This window comes from Xyrauchen texanus, chromosome 47 (genome assembly GCF_025860055.1).
Source record: "Xyrauchen texanus isolate HMW12.3.18 chromosome 47, RBS_HiC_50CHRs, whole genome shotgun sequence".
Classification (NCBI taxonomy): Eukaryota; Metazoa; Chordata; class Actinopteri; order Cypriniformes; family Catostomidae; genus Xyrauchen; species Xyrauchen texanus.
The window spans coordinates 12,715,376-12,741,045 of record NC_068322.1 but is presented as its reverse complement, the minus strand read 5'-3'; the positions used below and the strand labels follow the sequence as shown (position 1 = coordinate 12,741,045).

General features: G+C 37.5%; 1 protein-coding gene across 8 annotated transcripts in view; it reads left to right on the top strand.

Annotated features, from left to right (window-relative positions):
* The window catches only part of LOC127639179 (MICOS complex subunit MIC19-like), a 93,169-nt gene extending 68,636 nt beyond the window's left edge, over positions 1-24,533 (top strand). For 4 of the 8 annotated variants that reach the window (XM_052121073.1, XM_052121071.1, XM_052121069.1 and 1 more), the window contains 3 exons: positions 6,188-6,258; positions 19,817-19,952; positions 23,798-24,533. In XM_052121073.1, coding sequence (XP_051977033.1) covers positions 6,188-6,258; positions 19,817-19,952; positions 23,798-23,821 — 231 coding nt within the window. In that variant the 3' untranslated portion in view covers positions 23,822-24,533. Of the gene's footprint in view, positions 1-6,187; positions 6,259-19,816; positions 19,953-22,664; positions 22,749-23,797 lie in introns of all 8 variants that reach the window. The other 4 variants (XM_052121070.1, XM_052121065.1, XM_052121064.1 and 1 more) reach the window with 2 other exon arrangements.
* The last annotated feature ends 1,137 nt before the right edge of the window (positions 24,534-25,670 follow it).

Below are 25,670 nucleotides of genomic sequence, written 5' to 3'. Positions count from 1 at the left end.
TTCAAAAGATGGGAAATGCATCTATTTTGGTGTCTGCAATGTTTCTCCCAAAAGCTGCTCAAACATCTACTCAAAGAGTGATATTTCTTAACAAAAATGATCAACTAAGCTCAAAACAAGCAAGATATCCAATTATGAAGCTGAAATGCAGTAAATGTGTTGCTTCAGATTGCAAATAACTCCAAGCCGCCGAAGTTTACATGTAGGACTGCCATGTTAATATATTGTCATTCGATTGGTATCTTAAAACAGTTTTCTTTATACCTTTTAATATTATTGATGATGAATGAAATGACTTTACACATAAATTAACCCAAATTTCACATTTCACAGCAACTTTACCAGAAACCCCATTTACTAAACACTTTGCCAAACCAAACATACAGAGAAATACATCCCCATAGAAATGTTTGATTGATTAAAGCATGAAAAACAATAAGCAGTGCTCCTCTCCGATCATGTAAAGTTCTCTCATTTATCTTGTCTTGTTTTTATGTTAACTTATCATTATGTCTGTGCTGCTGATGTGATGATATGATGATTGATTTAGTCTTGAATCTGCTCGGATGGTTCCCAAATACATTAAAGCAGGTTTCTAGCAGTTCCCAAATACATTAAAGCATGTATCCAGCATATGGTCAACTACAGCCACAGTGCTCCCCTTTAGGCTTCTATTTCTGTCAGTTGGCGGCAATAAAAAAATATTTGTTTTGGCATTGTTTGGTGTGCAAAAATTACACAACAGCTATTCTTCATATTTTTAAATAGCCACATTTGTCGGATATTTCTCCCCAATTTCCTCATAGGAATGTATGAGTAACTATGGTAACAAGGCTTCGCTTTCCCCCATGCTACACCACGCCCCCGGGTATGACGTGTTGCCGACTGTATCTATTAAAGACCTTGACTAATCATCTTGTAGAGAAGCTAAGCTTCTAGGTGGGAAACAAATACATTGATTGAAAACCCAATTACCAATAGGCGTTTAGATGCAGTACCAAAGCAAATTGTGCTCATGAAGCTCCCACAGACACCTAGAGAAGCACAGCATCCGGGCAGGACCAAAATGATGTGTTTAGAGCATTCCATTCAATGAACAATGATTGATTGATGAACTGTACTCCACTGAAATCTAATCGTACAGATGTATGCCTTAGCCCATTGAAGCAGAGCTTTATAGTGCTGGATGGGCCGTGTGTCCACTGACCTGTATGGACATATTCATGTGGAAAAAGGCGAATTGGGTTACTTGGAAGGATTATTTGTAAACTAGTCATTGTTTCTTATATCTTACGAAATGTTAGGGGAATCCATGCTTCATGTGTAGTCTTAAAGCAGTCAACCACTGGTTAGGAATGGATTGGCAAATATTGTGAAAATTCATGGTGGGGAGTTTGTCTTCAGAAAGTCTTGTAGTATCTAGTGTTGTGGTCATAATCTGATACTCAGACCTAGGGCTGCAACAAACGATTATTTTGATAATCGATTAATGTAACGATTATTAGAACGAATATTTGACTATGTGATTATTGCGATGATTAATCATTAGATCTTAACGGACTATTCAGATTGTGCCTGACATTAAAGGTCTTATTAAACGTGCTTACTAACAATAAAGAGAAAAAAATTATCTTTTAAAAGTACCTCTAAATGCCATTCACTGAATTAAAGGAAAACTATTTTTTTATTAAGTTTAATTCAGTAAAAAAAAACATTTTTTTTGTCTTGATTTGCATGTAAAATTGTCTAATGCTTAAAACAAGATACATTTGGGAAGCAACATATAAGATATTTAGACTTGCTTTAAGAGAATACACCATAAATATAAATGTATTTTTTCTCTTGGTTAGATTAGACCAAATATACTTGTATTCAAGATCTATTCTCTAAAAGCAAGTCTAAATATCTTATATGCTGCTTCTCAGGTGAATGCAGATTTGTTTAAAGAATTGTTTGATATTTTCAAATATTTGTATTTTTAATATTATATTCAACATTCTCAGATAACAATGTTTGTTTTGTTTTGCAGTATAGCTTCTTAAGTAAATGTGAATTTTTCCATCTTTAAATCACAAAAAACTAACTCTTATTAATAAAGCTGCATATTGCAAATTTTCTTCACGATAAGAAATGCACAGTGACGCATATGTTATGATACAATAAGTCGTGAGCATCACGTTATAATTTAGCTGCAGCAATGACGCACGCGTTCAAGGGACGAGTGTCCCCACGACAAGAGTGTGCCTCAGCCGGGTGCTGTTTCATTTTCTCCCTCTTAGATTGTAACATTCGCACAACTCATAGAAGAGGAGTTTGCAGTTATGTTTGTAGTTTCGGAGTTTGTAGTTATTTACATATCCAGCTTCCTTATTATTTGAACTTAAATAAAGCTGTAATGCATTAAATATGTTTCCTTTAAAGATGCTCGACATGCAAGTTTTGATTCAGCGTGTTCTGTATATCCTTATTTGATTCAGAGTTGTTCTGTATATCCTTATTTGGTGTTTTTGTACTATTCTCTCATCCTTTGCAATCTACACCACCTGAAGCTGTTTGGTAAGTTAAGTGCATCTGGACTGTGAGCTGAGTGATTCTTTGTCTCTTCAGTCAGGCGCAAACTACAGTGCTGCTCTCTCACATCATCGTTAGAGCTTAATGTGATCTCATGTTACGTTAAATGAGATCAAATGACTATTCGACAACAAAACATTTTATCGGCAGTTTTCTATTGTCAATGTTGTTGAAAGCGTTGTCTAATCGTTTCAGCCCTACTCAGACTGTGGCAGATGAAGATGAGGGTTTAGGGTTTCGTAAAAGAGCATGTGGGTGTTAAAGGTGCGCTCACGGGCTGATGGAGGGGCCTCTGAATCTGTGTGTGCACAACTCTGAAATCAAAACCAGTACCTATCCCACACTCTCACATTAATCAAATGACACCACCACTCAAGTCATGGGGCTTTAGAACACGCGTGCACGCATGTGTGAGAGAGTGTATTTATCACTTTGTGGGGACCAAATGTCCCCATAAGTATAGTAAAACCCAAAATGTTTGACATTGTGGGGACAATTTGTCGGTCCCCATGAGGGAGGAAACATTTTATAAATCATACTAAATTGTTTTTTTGAAAATGTAAAAATGCATAAAGTTTTCTGCGAGGGTTAGGTTTAGGGGTAGGGTTAGGGGATATAATATCAAGTTTGTACAGTATAAAATCCATTATGTATATGGAAAGTCCCCATAAAACAGGGAAACCCAATATATGTGTGTGTGTGTGTGTGTGTGTGTGTGTGTGTGTGTGTGTGTGTGTGTGTGTGTGTGTGTGTGTGTGTGTGTGTGTGTGTGTGTGTGTGAGAGAGACTCACCTGTAATCAGTGTTTGTTCTGGCCAGCATCCTTTTATTGTGTCACATTGATTAGTGCTTACTCCACCCATCAGATCATCATCATCACAACATGCTCTTAAAATCACTGTGGTTGTTCCCCTTCCACCTGTCAAATCGGAGCTAGTTGGAGCCTTTCGCCTCTTTAACTTTCAGTACCTGTTGATCTAATAAAAGAATTGATGGCTTGCTTGTCAACATCTATTTAATGATAAAATATTATTTTATAGTTTTTATAGTGCCTAATATATGCCACATTGGGCCTAAACTCTGTTGCTTTTTCTGCATTTCCTTTATATTTCCTGTATTATAAATCCATATTCAACAATTTTGAATGATACCTATTATTTCTGGACAAGTGAGTGGTTTTGTATTTATTAATAATTTATTCAAATAAAAATTGTTTAAATGAGACAAAATGGTTGAAAAGAGCATATAAACTTGTTTAATTATTTTAACTAAAATCGAATCCCTTCAAAGTATTCAGCTTTTCAGGCTGGTAAATATACCATTGAGGAAGACTTTATTCTTTCTCATTGGGAACAGTTATTAGTTCACAGTGCCTCCCGTACATTTTACAGTGTACTATAATAGCACCACATTGTTGACAGACATTTTGAGCGGCTCCTACTTGATGTGTAGTCCATCAAAATCCATATAGTAGCTTCACTAAAGCTTGAGATATAATTATTGATCCTGGTGGTTGTTGTCTTTCATTTCTATTGGTTGTGTTTGTGAGACAGAGAGAGTGAGATGTCAGTTGTCTTTTTTAATCACCAACCTGAACACTTTACCAGAGTCCATTCCAGGATGCTAGGACATCTATTTTGACTCTCCTACTTTTGACACTTCACAATGACCCTCATAAGGTTTTAGATTGTTGTCATCTGTTGATCTGAGCTTTTCATCTTTGTTGACACTTTTTTAGTTTTGTTTAGTTTCTCACAACCCTAAGAAATCAAAAAGCAAGCAGTACTATTTGTGCTGCACTGATAACAAGAAAGTGTTTGAAATTATTTATTTATTTTCTCTCCACTCTTTCTCACTTTTCTAGTATTACAGGAAGTTGGAGACCCAACGGGTGCGGCCCACTGCTGTTTTAAAATTGTGTGTTAGTTAGATATTTTTATGTATAGAAATGTTCTCTCATTTTCTGTTCACGCATAATACAGCAGAGTGGATAGCGATACATGTACAAGCTTAGCTTTTAATTATGAAAAGATTTCAGTGTTTGTTCAATTATATAACTCCAATTCTGAAAAGTTGGAACAGTATGAAAAATGCAAATAAAAACAAAAAGGAGTGATTTGTAAATTATATTCACCCTTTGCTATATTGAGAGCACTACAACTACACACTATATGTTGTTTTACCTATGTTTTGTTTTTAAATGTACAGTAATTTCAAATGATTGCAACATGCTCCAAAAACGTTGGGTCACTCAGTCGACTGTTTACCACTGTGAAAAATCACCATTTCTTCTAAATAACACTTATTAAGCATTTGGGCACTGAAGACACAAGTTTGTTAAGTTTAGAAAATGGAATTTCCCCCATTCATCCATAATTTTTATCTTTAGCTGCATAATGAACCACACATACTCAATTTGAGACAGCTCAGGGCTGCAGGTAGGCCAATCTAGCACCCACACTCTGCTTCACAGCCATGCACTTGTAATCGGGGTAGTATGTGGTTTGAAGTTGTCTTGCTGTGGAAAATGGAAGGATGTCCCTGGAAAAGGCAGTGCTGGATGGCAGTATATGTTGCTCCAAAATTTGTATCTGTCTGCATTAATGGTGCCCTCATTGATGTGCAAGTTACCCATGCCATGGGCACTGACACAACCCTTGCCCATACATACATTGGCTTTTGGACCTGATGCTGATAACAGCTTGTATGGTCCTATTCCTCTTTGGCCCAGTGAAAAAAAATGGGTGTGTTTTTAAAAAACATATTGAAATGTGGACCTATCGGACCAAAAAATCACTGTTCTGCTTTTCTACTTAGCATTTCAGATGAGACCAAGCCCAGAGAAGTCAGCAGCACTTATTGACAGTGTTGATGTAGGGCTTCTGCTTTCTGCTGTAAATTCTTAACTTGCACTTGTGGATGCAGCGACAAGTGGTGTTGACTAGCAAAGGGATACTAAATAATCCCAAACCCATATCATGATATCCATTACAGATGCATGATGTAATGATGAATTTTCAACAGTGACATCTGAGGGATCAGAGATCACGCACATTCTGAAGTTGTTTTTGTCTTGCCCTTTAAGCACTGAGATTTGACCAGATTCCTTATATATATATATCAACTATATTGTGCACTGTAGAGGGTGAAATGCCCAAATTCCTTCCAATTTTTCTTTTGGGAACATTGTTCTCAAAGTGCTAGATTATTTGCTGAAGCATCTGTTGGCAAATTGGCAAGTTGCTCTGGAAGGACTAGGCTCCTTATATACCTAAATTGCCCCTGTCTCAACTTTAAAAAAAAAAATGTAATAATAATTCACAGGGTAAAACCTCATATAATGTTTAGTGCTTTCAAAATAGCAAAGGGTAAATATAATTTACAAATTACTCCTTTTTGTTTTTGTGTTTAGCATTGTTCATACTGTCCCAACATTTTCGGAATTTGGTTTGTAAAAGGAATAGTTCTGACTTTGAATTCTGATTGGATGAGTCAAAACTACTAAACACACTGGCAGTGCACATTTTTTATGAATATGCCAGGGAAAATCACTGTAACAGCCTCTCGTGGCTTTTTGCTGTATTTTAACATGCACATTTTTTCTCTCCCTTCCTCAGAGTGCCCAGTTCTACAAGGTGTCCAATGAGAACTATCACAAGGCAGCAGATGATGTCAATGCCAAGTTCAAGTGAGTTCACAATAACCTAGTTTCCATCCATTTTCCGTGCTGTTTTGTTATTGACAAAGTAAGAATGCATAAAAAACTGTTTGCAAAATTTGCCGACTTCTGCTTGTTTCCATTCAAATGGCCTTGTATTGATATAAGTGGTGTGCGTGATGTCATGCGTAAAAAAAAAAAAACACTTTGTCGCATACATTTTGGTTTATTGCAAAAAAATATGCCCTTAAGCCATTTCCATACAGAAATGTGTTTATCGATAATTTTGTAGGCCATACCTTTCACCTCCCAGATTTTAATTTTAGCTCAAAGAAGCTAAAAGCTTTATCTTGAGCTTTAGCTTTTAGAAGCTCAGCAAATGCAATCCGAGGTAAAGAGGGTTAGATTTAAAATATTTTAAACGTTTAAACATTTTCAAAAGCTAGTTTTCTGAAAGTGAACTCTGCATTGGACAAATAGTTCTGATAGTTTATAGTCTAGAAAAAGTGTAGAACATTCTGAGAATGTCATTCAGCTGACTTTTTTTTTCCGTCTACAGAACAGGACAAGGCTAATTATGTTAAAGGCAAGTATATAGGCCTAACAATATAATTTTTTCATTTGGTAATGAATTTTTTAATTTAATGCTTTATTCATTTGATAATATATTTAATTTAATACAGGGAATTTTGCTGGCATTTTTTGGTTTCAAAATTAAGCTAAACAATAATTTGACAGAATTGGGCTATATGTTAATGTTTCAAAAAAGCACACTGATGCTTTCGAGTAATGATTCACGTACAATAAATTGACTTTCAAGGATGTATTCCTTGTCATCATGATTAACACAGGCTAGCGATTGAGGTCAATTCTGTCTCGTGGCACTACATTTTTGCGTTAATGCCTACATTTATTTTTTTAGAAAACCAAACCAGTTTTTTGTGAAATTTGATGCATCGACATTCTTTTTAGGTTTATTTATTTTTTTAGTTTGGCCTCGTTTCACAGCCAGCCCTTTGGGAAAAGTCCCGGTTTTCCCGATGGCCATCCGCACCTGCTTAAAATATTTCATCCAAAAAAAAATAGTCTGTAATTTACTCTCAATTAGTATATCATCATTTACTCACCCACTGTGAGAAACTACTGTTTAGGGCTGTCACAATAATGAAATTTGGCTGACGATTAATTGTCAATTATGATGATTCATTGTATGTTTTAGGGCTTTGATGATTAATTGTCTCGTTTTGGGCTTTAACGATTAATTGTCATATAAATTGTCTTATTTCTTAGGTGCATGTGTGCTTTCAAGTATTTTTATTTGAACTGTGCTACTACCAAAAATAGTACAGAGTAGGTGGCATAGCTGTAAATACCTGAACAATTAAGACCTGGGAATCCCAAAATGTTGAACCAAATTTTCAAAAGATCTCAACACTCCACTCATATAGGTCACATATTAACCTCCCTCACAATCCACTTTGTCCAGCAGAAAGGGAACTTATACTTCATTTTGGGTTCAGCCATATGCTTGAAGCAACATTTAATAAATGTCTGAATTAAACACACTGGATACTTTTGTCCATACCACGTGCAAATGCAAGATAACAGGGTGTAACTTAACTTATCTGGTTTGATAGAAAGGCTTTGCAATTGCGAAATAAGGGCAAGAACTTCCTGTTCAATAAAAAAACAGGGAGGGGCTCTCTCAGGTGGAAGCGACCAATAAGGCAAATGTCGAATGCATAATAATAAAGCAAAATCTTGGGGAGGCGTAGCCCACCTTTGTCAATCTGCCTATGTATCTTACTGAAATGTAATCTGGGATGTTTACCATTCCAAATGAAGGACTTTGCTATGCTATCAAATTGCTTGAAGTAAGAGAGGGGGACATGTATAGGGAGAGATTGTAGCTGGTAGTTGAATTTTGGAATACAATTCATTTTAATAACATTAACCTTCCCAATCATAGATAAATGTAATGAAGCCCACCTGTCCACATTGCTCAAAACCTTTTTATTAAAGAGTAAAAATTAACTCTGACTAAACCACACACATTTGCTGGGAATAAAATACCCAAATACTTAATGCCCTGTTTGGGCCACTGGAAGAGCTGTAACGCCCTAACGGCATTAGCTTCGGATCTAGACCAGTTAGATCCAATTAGATTCCCTTCCAATTCCACAAGTTATTGTGCTTTGGATTTTGTGATGAATGAGGTATACTGTATGATCTGCCCCTAAGAATCGCATTAAGTGCCTCCCAAGCCACGCCCACAGTGGATACTGAGGATTAGTTGGTCTCCATATAGACATCGATTTCAGCCTTTAGCATTTGTTGGAATTCAGGATTTTGCAAAAGGGATACATTATAGCACCAATTATATGATTTATTTTTCTCCATTTGTGGCAACACCTCTCAACCCTATTAAACCAAGGCGTGATCGGAGTTTAAAATGTTTCCAATTGAGCAATCAACAACAGATTAAATGTGGGACTTAGACATAAAAAAAAAACATCTATTCTAGAGTAAATCTTGTAGACTGAAAAAAATGTGTAGCCCCTACCAGATGGTTTAAAAAGTCTCCAAATATCTGTAAGACCAAGATTTTTACACATCCTTTGAAGCATCAATGTTGCTCTAGGGGGCTTGCACACTTTGCTTCACTACAATCAAGGTCTGAATCCATCAAAAGTTTAAAGTCCCCTCCTAATATTATATAATGAGTGGTGCCAACAGCTTTCAACATCCCTTCAAGATCTATAAAAAAGCCCTGATCATCGATGTTAGGTGCATAAATAAGCCAAAATAAGACTTTGTCCCTGAATTTCTGGTAAAACATTAATGACTCTTCCTAATTTATCTTTTATCTGTTTGAGACATTTGAATTGTAGATGTTTACTTATCAGTGGAATGACTCTTTGACATATAAGAAAAAATAGATTATGTATCAAAACAAATTGTAAAGACCACATTCCAACATTAGTACAACCACCAAAATTCGAACATCCCCCAGAACTAAACAAATAGATAAAAGAAAAACGTGTGCATTAACCCCATGCTTGACAGCGCCAACTGGTGTCCGACCCTCTAAACTCAAACCGTCCATGCACGCTTCAAGAAACTCTCCGACAACTTTGTCATCCAATTACTCAAATCTGGTGTTTCTATACAGATTTTGTGAGACAGAATTACACGGTAAAGGATAATCTATAAAACAAACTCCAGCCAATAGGCAGAATAAACACAATGAGCGTGTAGATTTGTCAAACATTCAAACTAAAGTTCAGTGAGCCGGTCCACTCGGCTGTAACATAAGTGCTAACAAATGCCTTAATCACTCTAATGTCTTTGCAAGAAATACTCCACAAAACAAGCTCCAGCCAGTAGGAGGAATCAGCACAAAGAGCATGTAGAGCATCCATAAAACTGTCCTGAACGTGTGTCACTCCACAAAATAAACTCCAGCCGCTAGGCGGAACCAGCACAAAAAGAGCGCACTGATTCTTCAAACAGTCAAGTGAATGCTCAGTGAGCCGGTCCACTCGGCTGCAACGTGAGTACAATAAGATGACTTATGATTTATGAAGGACATCGCTTGCTGTGGGTATGTGAACGTTTTACTGCCATCCTTCGCATCTATTATCAGTTTGGCCGGGAATATTAGTGCAAAAGTGAACGTCTGTTGATGTAAAAGTTTCTTGCATTCCTTGAATCTATCACGTTTCTCTCTTGTTGAATTTGCAAAGTCTGGGAACAAGAAAATGCTGTGGTTTTTCCAAGCCTTAGTTTACTCCTCGCCTCGCGTAACACAAGATCGTTATCGGATGATCTCAGATATTTGGCCAGAATTGATCGGGGCCTGCCTCTCTCTGCAGATCGCCGAGCAGGAACCCTGTGAGCTCTCTCGATTATCAGTTTATGGCCTACTAGGTCGAGCAGATTTGGAAGGAGTCCATCCTCGAAAATTCCAACAATACGGACAATATTCCGCCAGCTACGTTTCTCCATGTCCTCCAACTTCTCCCAAACGCTCCAAATCCACCTTGGTCGATGACTCTAGGCAATCGAGCTGTTTCTCAACATTTCCCACTCTTATAACCACCTCAGTGAACTTCACCTCCATGGCAGTGATCGATTGACGTATCACTGCAAGATCCTCCAAGTCAGCAATGACGACCTTCAGCATTGCTGACATGTTCAGCGTCTCTCGCTACGGGAGTGCGGGAGTGTAGTGCAAACGTCTGTTTCTCAAGTGCATCAGAGTGCTTGAGAAGCACTTCACGTACTTCCGGACAGGAGCTGCTCTAGTTGACATCTGCGGTGCGACTCAATGATGCTCTGAGTTCAACTGAATGACACACAAATGTGCCCTTGCCATTTTATACTCATGTGCATTCAAAAGTGATAAGAAAAATGCACAATATGGTTATCTTAAAAAAAAAAAACTGTGGTTAGATTAAATAATAATCGCGACAGGCCTACCACTGTTTTTATCTTTCATGGAACACAAAAAGAGATTTTGAATGTCCGAGCTGATCTTGTCCATACAACACAAGTGGATGCTGATTAATACGGTCAAGCTCCAAAAAAGACCAAAAACGTTCCTTCTGAACACGTCTGTTTGATGTGGCAAACTTACTTCCGTAACACTAGACCCACTACATATCACAAGTCTTGTCATACAAGTGGAATCTTAGCTTTTAGGCATAGCTGGAAAACTTTAACTTAAAGAGCGCTACAATTATAGGACATTTTGGCTCCATATGTCTTAATGTGGCCTATTAGCCTCAATAGTAATGTATGTTTGTTAAGAGGAAGTGAATGGAGACCAGTCTGTTTCAGGACTAGCCCGGGCTAACAAATCGCATTAGTCTGTCATTATCCCTCCTTCCTCAATGCCAACACAGGGATCATCGTCTCTTTAGAAATGTCAGAAATTGATTTGTGGTGTCCAGTCGGACTAAATCAGAGAGAGGAGGAGGGAGGTTGCATGGCTAATGCTAAATTGCATTAAGAAATGAGTTAAAATAACATTAGCCCTGACATTTCTCTTCGTGCAGGCCTGGACATGGTGTCATGTGAACAGTAGGGCTGCAGTGAATGCTGTGATTGGCTGATTGCATTAGAGAGGTGCATTAGCAGAGTTGTGATTGGATTACAGGGTGGAGGGAGGAGTGTGTGTGAGAGGGTTTTTTTTGTATGTAATGAAATGTCTTCAGGGTCTGATGTTACATGAAGAACCAGAGAGAAACAGAAGCTTTACTGACTTCTTAAGACTAATCAGGTTTAACTTCATGTATGTGAGAGAGAATGAAAGAAACTCAAAATAATTCTTTGTTTTATGAATGATGGGTCACAGGTGTGTGTGTGTGTATGTGTATTAAATAGCAAGAAGTGATGTTTAGGTTGTGCATTAGACGTCTGATATCTGTATTGCTTTTCCCGAGTGCATATTACAACAATATTCACCCTCTAAAGGGAGAACAGGCGATAAGATCATATCAGAATTAAGTTTAGTGATTCGAATTAACTATATTTTGTTTTAGCCTTTTGATTTTCTGAAAGTTGAAACTGCCTTCGAGATAAAAAAAGGAAGTCCAAGTCCAAATCTGCATAATTGATGGAATTAACATGAGTTTGATATGATAATCTTTTACTTAAACTTAAAAGATGTAGTTTCAACATCTCCATTCTCTGAGTAGTAGAAAAGTTTTGTTGTAGACATGGGTTTAATGCACCGGTTTGGTTTCTGGAAAATAAGGTTGGGATTTAATGGTATGAGACCTTTTGAGGTTCTTGTATATCAGTGTAATAAATATAACCATGTGGCTTAACATGGTTTTCACAAGGAGGTCATGTTCCTTGATCAAGATCCTTGATCCTTTGTTGGTCCTGTCAACTAAACTGTTCCGTAAAATTTTAGTAATAGGGTTAAGGAGAGAGATATGGTGAGAGAAGGGTTGGGATTTGTAAGGAATATTTTGATTCCTCTTAAAGATTTCAGTTCCTTAACGGTTCCAGTAACAATTCCAGTAATTATTTTTGTACTTTTTTTTAAAGTATTATTTAGAAATGAGAAATGCCATTCTTATTGCATTTACTACCCTCTACTGTCTGTTACCCAATATTGAGATAATTTCATGATTTGTAGATTATTTTCAACCTTTGCTAGATTGAAAGCACTACAACTACACATTATATTATGTTTTTCCTTGTTTTTTGAAAATGTACAATTACTTCAAATCAGACGATTGCAACACACTCCAAAAAAGTTGAGACAGGAGCAATTTAAGACTAATCTGAGTTCAAATAACAAGGTGATGTGAAACCGGAGATGTTATATTGTGTCATAATATATAAAGAGCCTCCAAAAACGTCACTGACTTAAAAAAACATCATTCATCTGTAATGGATATCATAAGCATGGGCGTGGGATAACTTTAGTAAACCTTTTCTAGTCAACACCACTCGCCGCTGCATCCACAGATGCAAGTTAAGATTTTATTGTGCAAAGCAGAAGCCCTACATCAACACTGTCCAGAAGCGCTGCTGACTTCTCTGGGCTCGGTCTCATCTTAGATGGAAAGTAGAACAGTGGAACTGTGTTTTTTGTCTGAAGAGTCCTCATTTCAAATAGGAAAAAGTAAAGCGGAAAAGGGACATCCAAGCTGTTATCAGCATCAGGTCCAAAAGCCAGTGTCTTTATGGGTCAGGGGTGTGGCAGTGCCCATGGCATGGGTGACTTGCACATCTGTGAGAACACGATGAATGCAGACTGATATGTCAAATTTGGAGCAACATCCAGCACCGTCTTTTGCAGGGACGTCCCTGCATTTTCCAGCAGGACAACTTGAATCCACATACTACCTGGATTACAAGTGCATAGCTGTGAAGCAGAGAGTGTGGGTGCTAGATTAGCCTGCCTGCGGTCCTGACCATCTCCAATTGAGAATATGTGGCACATTACAAAGTGCACAACACGGCAACGAAGACCCCGTACAATTGTGCAGCTAAAGATCTTCATAATGGATGAATGGGGGAAAATTCCACATTCTTAACTTAAACTTGTATTCAGTGCCTAAATGCTTTTAGAAGAAATACTGATGTTACACAGTGGTAAACACTCGACTGACCCAACTTTTTTGGAGCATGTTGCAATCATCTGATTTGAAACAAAACAATTAAATTCACAAGGAAAAGCATCATATAATGTGTAGTGCTTTCAATATAGCAAAGGGTGAATATAATTTACTAATCATCCCTTTTTGTTTTTATTAGCATTTTTCATACTGTCCCAACTTTTTTGGAATTGGGGTTGTAGAAGGCTAGGCAATCTGGGGGTATTTAATCGGAAGTGGGGCAGGTATTTGACCTTTTTGGAAGGCTCTCAGGGAGAGGCAGTGGAGAGGGATTTATATTTTTAATTGTGTGGTGTTGTTATATATATATAAAAAAAAATCATTTTTTTTTTTCCTTTGTGTGTGTATTTTAGCTTTGACCAGATACATTTTTGTTGGGGGTCAGAGTGGGGATGGTGATTTGGAGGGTGAAGGGAATAATGGGGTTTGAAAGTTGTCTCTGTACATATATGTTTTGTTTTTCTGTTTCATGTGTTGGAGTAAATAATAAGTTTTTATTGAGAAAAAAAAGCATTCCTGTCAACCAGTCACTGCCCGCTCATCCCTTAGGACTTGAGTTAATATCAACCCACTTGCAAAATCATGCCCTCTGATTTTAAAGGTTTAGTCTTAGGGTTGGGGTTTGTCCTAGGGGTTAGGGTCTTGAATGACATTCGTAAAAACCAATAATTGCCCTCAGATTTTAGGGTACGAGTTATATTTCCAATCTGATAAATATGTTAGATAATTGCATTCTGATACATTTCAGAAGTGAAATCGAGCTTGCGTAGCTAGAAATGTTTTTGTTACATGCATAGAGTACGTTTCTGGTTTAAGACTTAGACTCTCATATTTATGGTCCATTAAAAGCATTGAACATGTTACCGCTTACGTCTACTTGGAATAGCCCCATCATACACAGCAATAACTCAGTCTGTAATAGTCTACTCTTTAAGAGAAATAACTCTTCTTAAAAGGCCATGAAGTCTGACTGCCTATTGAAACACAGTTTTACCTGTTTCAAAGAACACAATTAAAGCTATTACAGGAAAAATATGAGAACTGCAGTAGACCAGCCATAATATTTAAGCTAAGTACTCCGTTTTAAAAGAGGTCAGAAGAAGTCTTAACAGTAAAGAATATCAACACAGGGTAAATAGTCTTTTTACTCATCAAGCTCATGGACGATAGGATATCCTTAAAACACACATAAATTTATGGCCTGTGCTGCAGCAGGTTATCAAACTCTCATCAGCTCAAAAGTGTCTCTCCAGACTCCAGCGAGACTAATCTTACCTTGGTTACATCTTTACTGCGGCTGGGATTACCAATATATCATTCTCTTATCTTCCCTCCCACCCCTTCATCTTTTTTGTTTTGCCTTTGCTTGTCTTTCTCACCCTTATATCTGACCTCTGCTCATCTCATCCATCCAAAAACCCCTCTCTTTTTCTAATACTCCCTTTTCCCTTCCATTCCAGCAGGTAATGGGATGGTGCGAGTTTGTATCGGAGCCTGTGGCCTCTCTTTTGCTTCAGTGGAACTGATGGATCCTATTTTAAAAAAACGATGAAAATGAGCGCTTGTCATTTTTCTTCGTAACTGCTTCATTTGTATTTATTTCTGTCTGGCTGTCACACGGCCCGTCAGCTTTTAAATGAACATACATGTGTTTTTTTCATATGTGGATGCTTAACCTCTTCACCCCGCTAGACTGGGAGTGCTTGTAAATGATGACTAATAGTCACATGTCTATTAAGAGTGAGATACCAGTTCATCCAGGCTGACTGTAAAACACTGGCCTTTAAAACACAGCACCAGCGAGCCAATATTTCATTAGTCTTGATTTGAGAGAATTAAGACTGTTTGAGAAATGTGTGGTGGTATTTTAATAAGCTGAATGGAGCACGGAAAGGGTGCTTTTGTGTCTTTTGTCTTTAATTCTGCTGTTCTTCCGTGCACTACTACACCTGAACAATTTTACATTGTAAATCCCCTACAGACCAGAATAGTAACAGGAAGTCCTTCATGCGCTAGTGTAGGTTAAAAGGAAGGTTGCAGACCAAGGGATAATTTAGAACAGTCTTTCTGTCCTTCCCCCTTGTTCTCTACACATCTCTGTCCAGTTTTTTCCTGTTTTAAATACAGTTGAAGTCAGAATTTTACATACACTTAGGTTGAAGTCATTAAAACACATTTTTTAAACATCCACAGATTTAATATTAGCAGCTATAGTTTTGGGAAGTCGTTTAGGACATCTACTTTGTGCATGACATGAGTACAATTGTTTACAGCCAGACTGCTAAACTTATAATTGACAATCACAATTCCAGTGGGTCAGACGTTTATATAAACTAATGGCAATTTTACACTGCACGTTACAGTTCAACTTGCCTCAACTCTACTCGCTTTACTTTTCTGAGCTTGCATTTCCATTGCAGTTTAGTGCCGCATCAACGTGGGTGAGATTATAGGCTGATCGTCATAGTTGCGCCGCCTCTACTGCCATGACATCATTTTAAACATGACACAAACTGACCAAAACAATAACACGACCGCTAGCTGTTAGCTGCTAGCTCATTGTGCTGCATAAAGCATTTGTTGCATGGTGGTTTTACATAAGTGTAACAGTTAAATTGGCCTGGTTGTTTTAGAAGCAAGATTCCAGTAGCTGGTCAACTAAATAAAGTGAAGCTTTCAAGCAGAGTATAGAGTTAACATAACAAAATGTACCATCCTCCAGGGCCCTCTCCCTCCCATTGCTTGCTGGTTTAGATAGGGTCCATTTGGTCAAACCACTTCCACTTTTCCTTGATGGTTCTGTAGTCACTTTTCTTTTTTTTTTGTTTTACTTTTCCCTACACTGTTGGTAGGTCCGGTGGTAGCCGTGTGCGGTCAACAGCTGAGACACTTCCTGAGAGACTTTTTCGTTTTGCTCATCGTTAACGAGTGGAACACCTGCACCTCGTTTATTGACCATGGCATGGTTTTGCGCACAGCCATGTCTTTTTTCACAATTCGAATGGCACGTGAACAAATTATACTGTTAACGCTGTTACTAACTTTAAAACTAGCGGGTTGATGTCGCGTGTCGGAAATCCAGTGACATTGTTTAAATGTAATTGACTAAGGTGAATGTAAACTTCAGACTTCAACTGTACTTCCCCACTGGGCGATATGACTATGCATCAATGATATCTGGCAAATATCCAGATGCAGATATCGACGCTCATTGACAGATGATGTTCGACAATATAGGGAAATGACAAAACCATGGAGTTGGGAAGTCATCAAATATATGAAATAGTACCCCAGGGTTTGAAAATACCTGCCAAATTTGGGTTGCCTATTTCATGTGCAGTGGAGGATAATCGACCTGCAAGACATCACAGAGTGACACATGACAAGAAATGCTGTTAGATACAAAGACACGCGCTTGAAGAAACACACTTTATTATAATTCTCATGAGGTGCTCAGTGTTAAGTTTGCTTTATTTCCACAGAACAATTCCAGCTTAACATGCTGGCTCACAAATAATAAAATAAATCAAAAACACCTTGAACCTAAAATGTTTTTATATTTCAATTATCATTATGATTGTTTACATTTATAATTTTCTTTAGATCTTAATTTGTCTAAGTCATTTTCTACCTGTTTTTTAGATGGAGACTTGTGTTTCAGCAAATGAGATGTGGTTAAATACGATTTGTTTAACCACTTTATTATTTTAAATGCTTTTTGTTTTGTTTGAAGTGCAGTTTGAATTTAGAAATATCTTTGGAATAAGTTTTTCAATAAATACATTTAATTTGGAAAGCAAAATCATTAAAGCAAAACTATTAAATTCACCCTCGGCAGTGGGGGTAGGGGGATTTGTGATGTAATCGGATCTTGCAATGTTTTTAAAAAAAAAAATTATATTGTAAACCCATTTCTTGCATAACACCCAGCACTATTATCCTCTGTCATTTCTTCTTTGGTCCTTATAGGTAAATTCCCTTTCCTTCCTTTTTTTGTCTCTCTTTATAATAATGCTTGTGTATGCAATACACTGTGTGGAATTCACTAATTGTGCACAATATTTGTTTATTAGTTCCCAATTTACTAAAGGAATTATGCAAATCAGATACATTATGGTTAACCAGTCTTGCATGGTGGTTCGTAAAGCTGGTATACTTTACTGGAACTGTACATCATTTCTCCACCACTCAAATCCAGGCACCTGAATCAGCTCTTTTAAATGCCGAAAGTGTGCTCGACTACACACTGCATTTAGATATATGCCAGGGCATATCACTTCTCCTTTGATTATCATTTGATGAATATGTACACAAATATGAAACGTTCTTTTTTTAATACATCTTTTTAATCATTCTGCTTGCCATGGGCAGTAAAAGTGCAGTGTTTGGGGCTATTCACACCAAACTTGTTTTTGCCTGTTGTATGCACTTTTTTATATATATATATATATATATATATATATATATATATATATATATATATATATATATATATATATGTATGCGCTAGACAGATGTCATTGACCATTGCGGCATGTTTCGTTGTTTTTTAAGCTTTGTCTTTAAAAAACTGTCAATTTAAAAGAACTTGAACTTTTAAAAACATGTTACAAGACAACTGCATTTGTTGCATTGCATTTAGCTGCAAGAATTTCTGAACGGCCCAATCACAAAATAGTGCTGACTTTTGTGATAAAGGCACAATATACAATAGCCTAATTTACAATGAAAGATGGTGCAAAATAATGACAATCACTTGTATGTACATACTCATGACACAGCACCATATCTGCACATTTAGCATCTGGTTAAGTTGGATTGCGGGTGGTTATTGAGTAAGAGATTTTTGTTGAATGTTTCCCCTCTGTTTGTTACTCTATACCCCCCCACCCCTCAGTAAAGCATCTTATATCTGTGTGTCTCTCTCAGCCCTCAATGTCAATGTAGTACGTCAAAGATACCTGGATGGCATTGTTTTTGTAGTGGATTTTCGAAGTATGATTCTGTGCATGCTTTTTGGGATAATATTGTCTACAACCCCTTGCACAACTGAGGAGGTGGTGTTGTGACTGATCTCCTTTGACTTTCGAAGCATAGTAAAATTGCAAGGAATGGCAAGCTGAAGCAGTCATAACATTTTTAATGCGTGAACTGAAAAGTTATGTTATAATGTCGTAAAGTAATAATTTACTTTTACTTTACATTTACTTTAATTACAAACAATATGAGCTGATGGCTTACTATTTCTAAGTATGCATCCAATATTTTTGGGGCTAACATTAACTACACCCACTTGGGCTGGACAGATAGAGAGGAATAAGAAAGGAGAGAGGGTGAATCCCCAGTCACTCCAGGACCCAAATATTTGAGATGGGCGAGTGACTGACAGCGATCGGCCATTCACACGTCTGATTTAAAAAGTGTTTCTTTCTGAATAGAACAGGATAACATCTCCCTCCTACCCCAATCCTTTCTTTGCATTCTGCTGTCCCAAATGTCACCTCTGTGAAATGAAGTGTGTGTGTGTGTGTGTGTGTGTGTGTGTGTGTGTGTGTGTGTGTGTGTGTGTGTGTGTGTGTGTGTGTGTGTGTTTTCTAATGTTCTACTGAGATGGTGTTGTGCCTTTTTTGGATAACCTGGGTCTAATATTCTTTGAAAAGTGGGTGGTCCTTTTCGGCTCACCAATGTTCACCTAGTTTGTCCTCAGAATTTTTGTACCAATGTTTCTCCGAAAATTATATTTGGTATTTGAATTTTTGGGAGCTTGAGTGATGGAGACATTGTTGATAGTGATCTCCAGCAGGCAGACGGTCAGGAATCTGTGCTGTCAGGGTTTGGATATTTTGGGGTTGTTTCTGAATAACATTTGAAAAAGATTTTTTGAGTTGAGTGCATGTGTTGTTTACAAAAATGTAGATATTGTAACTACAATAAAACTTTACAATGTTTGGTTACATCATTGCTCAAAGGTCTAAAAAAATTATGTAAAAAAGGTTATCTTTTAGGGTTAATCTGTAGTATATTATTATCTTTATACAAAAAAAAACTGGTAAGGCATTTACTCATATAACTAGCAAAGTAAGTGTGTGTGTGTGGGTGTGGTTTTGCATGTTCATCAGTCCATTGAAGGCCTCTACAGCTGATGTGTGTCGTGAAGCAGCACCTCATTACACCTCCTGTACTGTGTTTCAACATGCAATTATCCTGCAAACTAATTCTGCACAAATCAATTCTGCTATTGATTAGTGATTGATCTGATGTTTACTTGTGAAAACACACTAAGAACATCATTTAACAGCTTTTTGTCACTGCTACTGCGCCACTTTATTAAAAATGGAAAATTTAATTATGATGGATGACCACATTCATTTACTGAATTTATTTTTCCTCTGACATTTCTCTCTCTGTCTCTTTTCTCCTGTTACTTTCTCTCTCTTTCTCTCTCTCAGGCGATATGAAATTAGTCCAGTGTGCACCGACCTTCAGGGTCAGATTCTCAAGTGCTACAGGGAAAATGCCGGGAAGACTTTGCTCTGCTCCAACATCGCCTCACTTTACCTGCAGTGTGTCAACAAATCTAAACAGGTGACTGTCTGAGTCTTGCTTAATTATTGTTTGCGGGCATTCAGGGATGTCATCATTTGAAAAACAATGCATACATTTGTTTTTTATTTTTGTTTATTTTGTTTTTCTTTTATTAAAAAAATGCAAGTTTTCTGGTAAGGGTAAGTTTGGGCAGTCATTGACAAATAAGGTTGTCCAAAGGGATAAAAATCTTTAAAATAGAAATCTTTAAAAAAAATCTTGTTTAAAACGTGTCAAGATCGTAGAAATTTTATTTTTGTGTTCATGTTGGTTTCATACATTTTTGAAAAACTTTTGTAGCATTTTTGACAAAAATGACTAAAATGACTAAAAATAAAAACATTTAATGAATAAAAGGTTTTCAAACATATTTTTTAAGTCAAGTTACATATATCAAGCATTTCTCCATTTGAGCTAAACAAAGTATGTCTTTTCTTAAAAATGTTTTTAATAATATTATAATAAAAAAAAATGTTATTTTTTTTATTGTATTTATTTATTTATTTTTTACTTAGTCATGGCAGTCTAAAAGGGTCTTCTCTGTTTTTTGGTTTTTGAATCACATGACACTTTTTTCAAGATTTTTAGCTTTTGAGACTTTTTTTTTACTATCTCTGCATTTTTTTATTGAAACCCCAGGAATTAAAAAAGCATACATTTTTTATCATTTCAAAGTTATTTCAAGTAATTTTTAATTGCATGTGGATTGCATTTTTAATGTATTTTTGAATAACCTAAGAGATCTTTTTATAATAAGCTTTTATTTAAAACCAATATAAATATATGGTATGTTCTCATTTTAGCCAAGTAAACACTGAGAGTAGTTAAAGTAAAAAATATCTTTATTATATTGTTAATTCAGTTCCTTTCTTGCTAAAACAAGTTTGAGCCTGTGCAGATGTGACCCACCGACATGCAAGTAAAAAAAAAACTCTTCCCCAAATAGACAGTGCTGTGTATTGTGATAAAAGTGTAGTGTGCTTTATGTTTGGGCTTGTGTGTTCTACCATTTGACAGAAACTCCAGCATATGAATTAGCATCCACAGCAAGCATTAAGTCCCAGTGAATCAGCACTGCCATCCTCACAAGGCCCTGTAATAATACACACCTTGCCTTCTTGACCAAGACCTCCATTTGCAAATCTAAACATCTGCCTAGTGTTCTCTCTTTCCACTTGGCTACAGGCGCCAGAAAGTTCACTCGAAATTGTAGGCTCAGACGAAAGTGTAATTTCCATAATATCAGCTGACAGCTGCTGTTCTTGGTCCATGCGTAAGTGTGTGTTAAATGAAGTTAGTGGGAATGGGGACATGTCATTTAAAAAGCGCTGTCCCATAATCCTTAACTGCAGCGTTCCCAAGTCCTGATACCGCAATGTTAGGATGTAAATGGGCAGAATTCGACTGGTCCTCTCCGAAAATCTCTTCAGCACACTCTAGCAATTCCACACAAACACAATTTATATTCAGATGGGTCTTTCCATTAGATAGATTTTTTTTTACAACAGCACAGTTTGTGGAGCGAGGACGAGAGAGAAAGAGTGTTGCCCTCTGGGGTATTAGTATTAAAGCAGTGCTATGAATTCTGCTGCACTTAAGCGATACATCATGTAAATAAAGATATGTTTTATTCATTTTTGTTTATGCACCAAAGTTACCTTAACTTTAGCATTTCTAATGTTTTTAGGTTTGTAAATGTGCATGTTCATGTGCACAGGGTCACAGGCATGTCCTTATATTATTGTCTTGTACATTTTGTATGTGTTCCTATGATGGTGTGAGGTATTTTATTATTTTATTGACTGCTTTGACTAACACAGATTAGTCAAAGAGGATCACCAGAACAACGACAGCAGGAAAACAATACGTAGATGAATTGATGGAGATATAGATATAATTATGATTTAAAAGTCTAATTCACATCAATAACTTTAGTATTTTTTTATGAATCATTACAAGAACTGGCTCACAAGAAGAATTTGGTTGTTACTCAAACTACATTGGTCATGCTGTATGTTTGTTTTACCACATCACAACCCTATTACAACCAGAACTACCTTGGCTTTGACCTGCCACATGCTTCCAAGGTTCCAAGGCTACCTTCTGTATTTTTAAAGACGGCAACATCTAATTACACCTGCCGTTTTCAACCCTCTTGTCCATAATCACAATGTCAGATTTGTTGGCCAGTCCTTGTTTGTCCGTCTGGATCTGGAAGTCTCATCTGATCTTATCCTTGTCATTTTCAAAGAAGGCACTGAGAACCAGTTATATTTGGATGAACATCTCATATTGTTTCCAACTAGAAAGAGGGGGTCTAATCAGTGGTCACCGTAGCTAAAGAGCTAAAAGAAACGAATTCCCCTGATACGCCCTGACCAGCAGAGAGGGTAAAGACAGTGATCGGTCATGACTAAGGCATTGTGAACGTAATTACTCTATGGTTTATCTTTGCTGGACTGATAATATTTGGCTGTGACCTCCTCCTGCTTCCATCACTTTGTGAAGCAGTGGCTGCGGTACAACCTGGAACTGATAGTGCCCTGAGCGCAGAGATAAAGCGCACTCCCTCTTCCTCTCAAAGCACCATGAATACTACTTTATCGCCGACAATCTCTTATTCGCTCTTTCTTATTGTTAACGCATGATCAAACACTCTTAACCCTTTCTCCCTCCTTTTTCTCTTCTCTCAACTGTCTTCCACTCTTTCAGAATGAGCGGCTCGAGTTTGGGACTTCAGCATCTGTTTGTGCCGAGGTGCATTTTTCACTGGCTAAGAACCAGTGTCCTTCAGAGGTTTGGGATAAATGCCAACACCTGTTTGAGTGTTTCTAGAACTTGACGCTTAATTATAAATGATATGGCACTCGCAGTTTTGAGCTTTTTCACAAGCTTTGAATGTGCAAGATATTAGTATTGCCTTATTAAATCTTCTTAATAATTGAGGTGTGCAAAACTACACATTTTTAAAATTGACCAGTCAGTGGTTTCCCTGAAATAACTAGTCATTTAAAACAACATTCTAGTGTGCTTGAGAGGCATAAATGTAGCAAAATTAATGCGTTTTCTAACGAAATCACAAGTGTGAACATAATCTTATTCTGCGTTCAAAAACAACTAAACATGGAATGGAACAGTCGGAATGCAGGGTAAAAGTTGGGATAACTTATTACTATGTAATACTGAAGAAACCCAAAAAATATCAGACACAATGAGGAAAGACATTCACGTTATCACCACAAAAAAATATCAAAATGTGAGAATCTTGATAAACTAGTCAACTTCACTAATCAACTAGTCAATTGTTGGAACATGAGTAGACTACTGATTCATCCCTACTTAATATAGGTTCAAATAAGGACAAATCCGATGTGGTCTTTCCCATGACACATTCATCCCTCTTTTTTTATTGTTTTCTTCTCTGCAGACCATAACCCATCTATCTACATCTACTTCTTACTCTCTTCTGTACTCACTCTTTTGTCTCCCTACTTCACCTCTTCCCCAGTTTCTCTGGGGATTTTATTTCCTGTTATCGGGTGCAGTAGTCTGTGAGAGATGTGTATTGGCATGAATAACTGTATCTTTACGTTTGGGTATGTTGAGGCTTTTTGCTTCTAATGTGGGTTGCCGTGTGGTAACATATTCACATCTATTTCAGTTCTTCGTTCTTCCTCACATTTTCTATTACAAGCATGCACACATGCACTATTTGCTCCATCCTTTATTTAATATTTAGCACTCCTTTTTCTTCTGTATTTGTATGCAGATGCTGTAGCTAAAGTACATGCCATCATATCTCTCGCAGCTTCTAACACACATTCTGTCTCTTTCACTTCGTCTAGGACAAGTTGAGGACTGGGGGTTAATTCTCAGAGCGGGTAGTGAGGGAGGCCTGTTTGTATCTGTAATCGCACTGTTTATCGACTGTTGCCAAGGAAAGGCGCCATCCAGAGACGGACCTGACACACCGGAGCAAGTACTGAACCATAAACTCCAGTGAAAAGAGAGCACCCTTACACATTCTGTTCCTTTTTCCTCTACCTTTTACCTTCCCTTTCTCCCTCCTGTCATTTCCCTTCCATCAGAAAGGGGAAATTGGTATCACTTTCTGAAATAGACAGAACAGAATTAGCACCTTGCAGTCCAACAAAGAAAGCAGTGGGGATTGTAGGTGGAACTCAAACGTTCGGAGCGCTCAAAACCAGCAAGTTTTTTGGTTCAGCAAGGATAGTACACAGTGAATAGAACCCAACAAGAATAACCTGCATTGGCCATACTTGACCAACCTAAACCCAGAATTCCAGAACTGGTGGCTTTGAAATTCTAGTCTGTTCTAGATTTGTTCAGTCTGAATGAGGAACTCAGAATGAATTTCATTTATCCAACCATCTTGCCTAAGATCCACCCTGTTACAACCACCCTTCATCACACACCTGTTGCACTAGACACATTTTCAAGCTGTTCATTGTGTTTTTGTGTGTAATGTTCATATTCTAATTGCTTTGTTTTGTCTTGTCACTCAAGAGATGTCAGTTCTGAGCCCCTGATCTGCTTTGCAAAATAAACAAATCAAACTTTAAACCACTTCAGACTGTGTCCAATTATTGTGTCATTACATGTTGTATCCCTAATTTGTTGTTATACCTCACCTGGTTTGCATTAGGAGCCAGGGTAAATTTTCTTTTACCTTGCATTGTTTTGTACATGGTTTTTCAAGGATAAGAGAATGTCATGGAACCCGTTTATCAAATCAATCAATCAAATCAAATCAATCAAATCACTTTATTGTCACACTACCATGTACACAAGTGCAACAGTAGGTGAAATTCTTGTGTGCAGTTCCGAGCAACATAGTCATGACAGTGACGAGACATATACCAATTACAGTAAACAACATACTTACACAACACAATTTACATATCAAATATACACATACTTACACAACACAATAATTATATACAATGTACAGTAAACAATACACACAATATAGAATACACAATATACAATACAATAAGTAAAGAGCATACATTATATATATATATATATATATAAAGTAGTTCTATTGAGGAGAATATGCTGACAGTCCAGTGTGAGATTATAGATTAATAAAGTGCAGTGCAAATTATTGATCGTGAGAGATCAATTGTTCAACAGTCTGACTGCTTGGGGGAAGAAGCTGTCGTGTATTCAGTCGGCTGGTGCGGGTCCTGATGCTGCGATACCGCCTGCCTGATGGTAGCAGTGAGAACAGACCATGACTCGGGTGGCTGGAGTCTCTGATGATCCTCCAAGCTTTTTTCACACACCGCCTGTTATACATGTCCTGGAGGGAGGGAAGCTCACCTCCGATGACGTTTCTGGCAGTTCGCACCACCCTTTGCAGGGCTTTGCAGTTGTGGGCGGTGCTGCAGCCAGTCAGGATGCTTTCTACAGTACTGGTGTAGAACCATGTGAGGATGTGGTGGTTCATTCCAAACTTCCTCAGCCGTCTCAGGAAGAAGAGGCGCTGGTGAGCCTTCTTCACAACGGCCTCAGTGTGGACGGACCATTTGAGTTCCTCAGTAATGTGGACACCGAGGAACTTGAAACTGCTGACTCTCTCTACCGGTGCTCCATTGATGGTGATGGGGCTGTGTTCTCCGTCTTTCTTCCTGAAGTCCACTACAAGCTCCTTGGTTTTACTGACGTTGAGGGAGAGGTTGTGCTCCTGACACC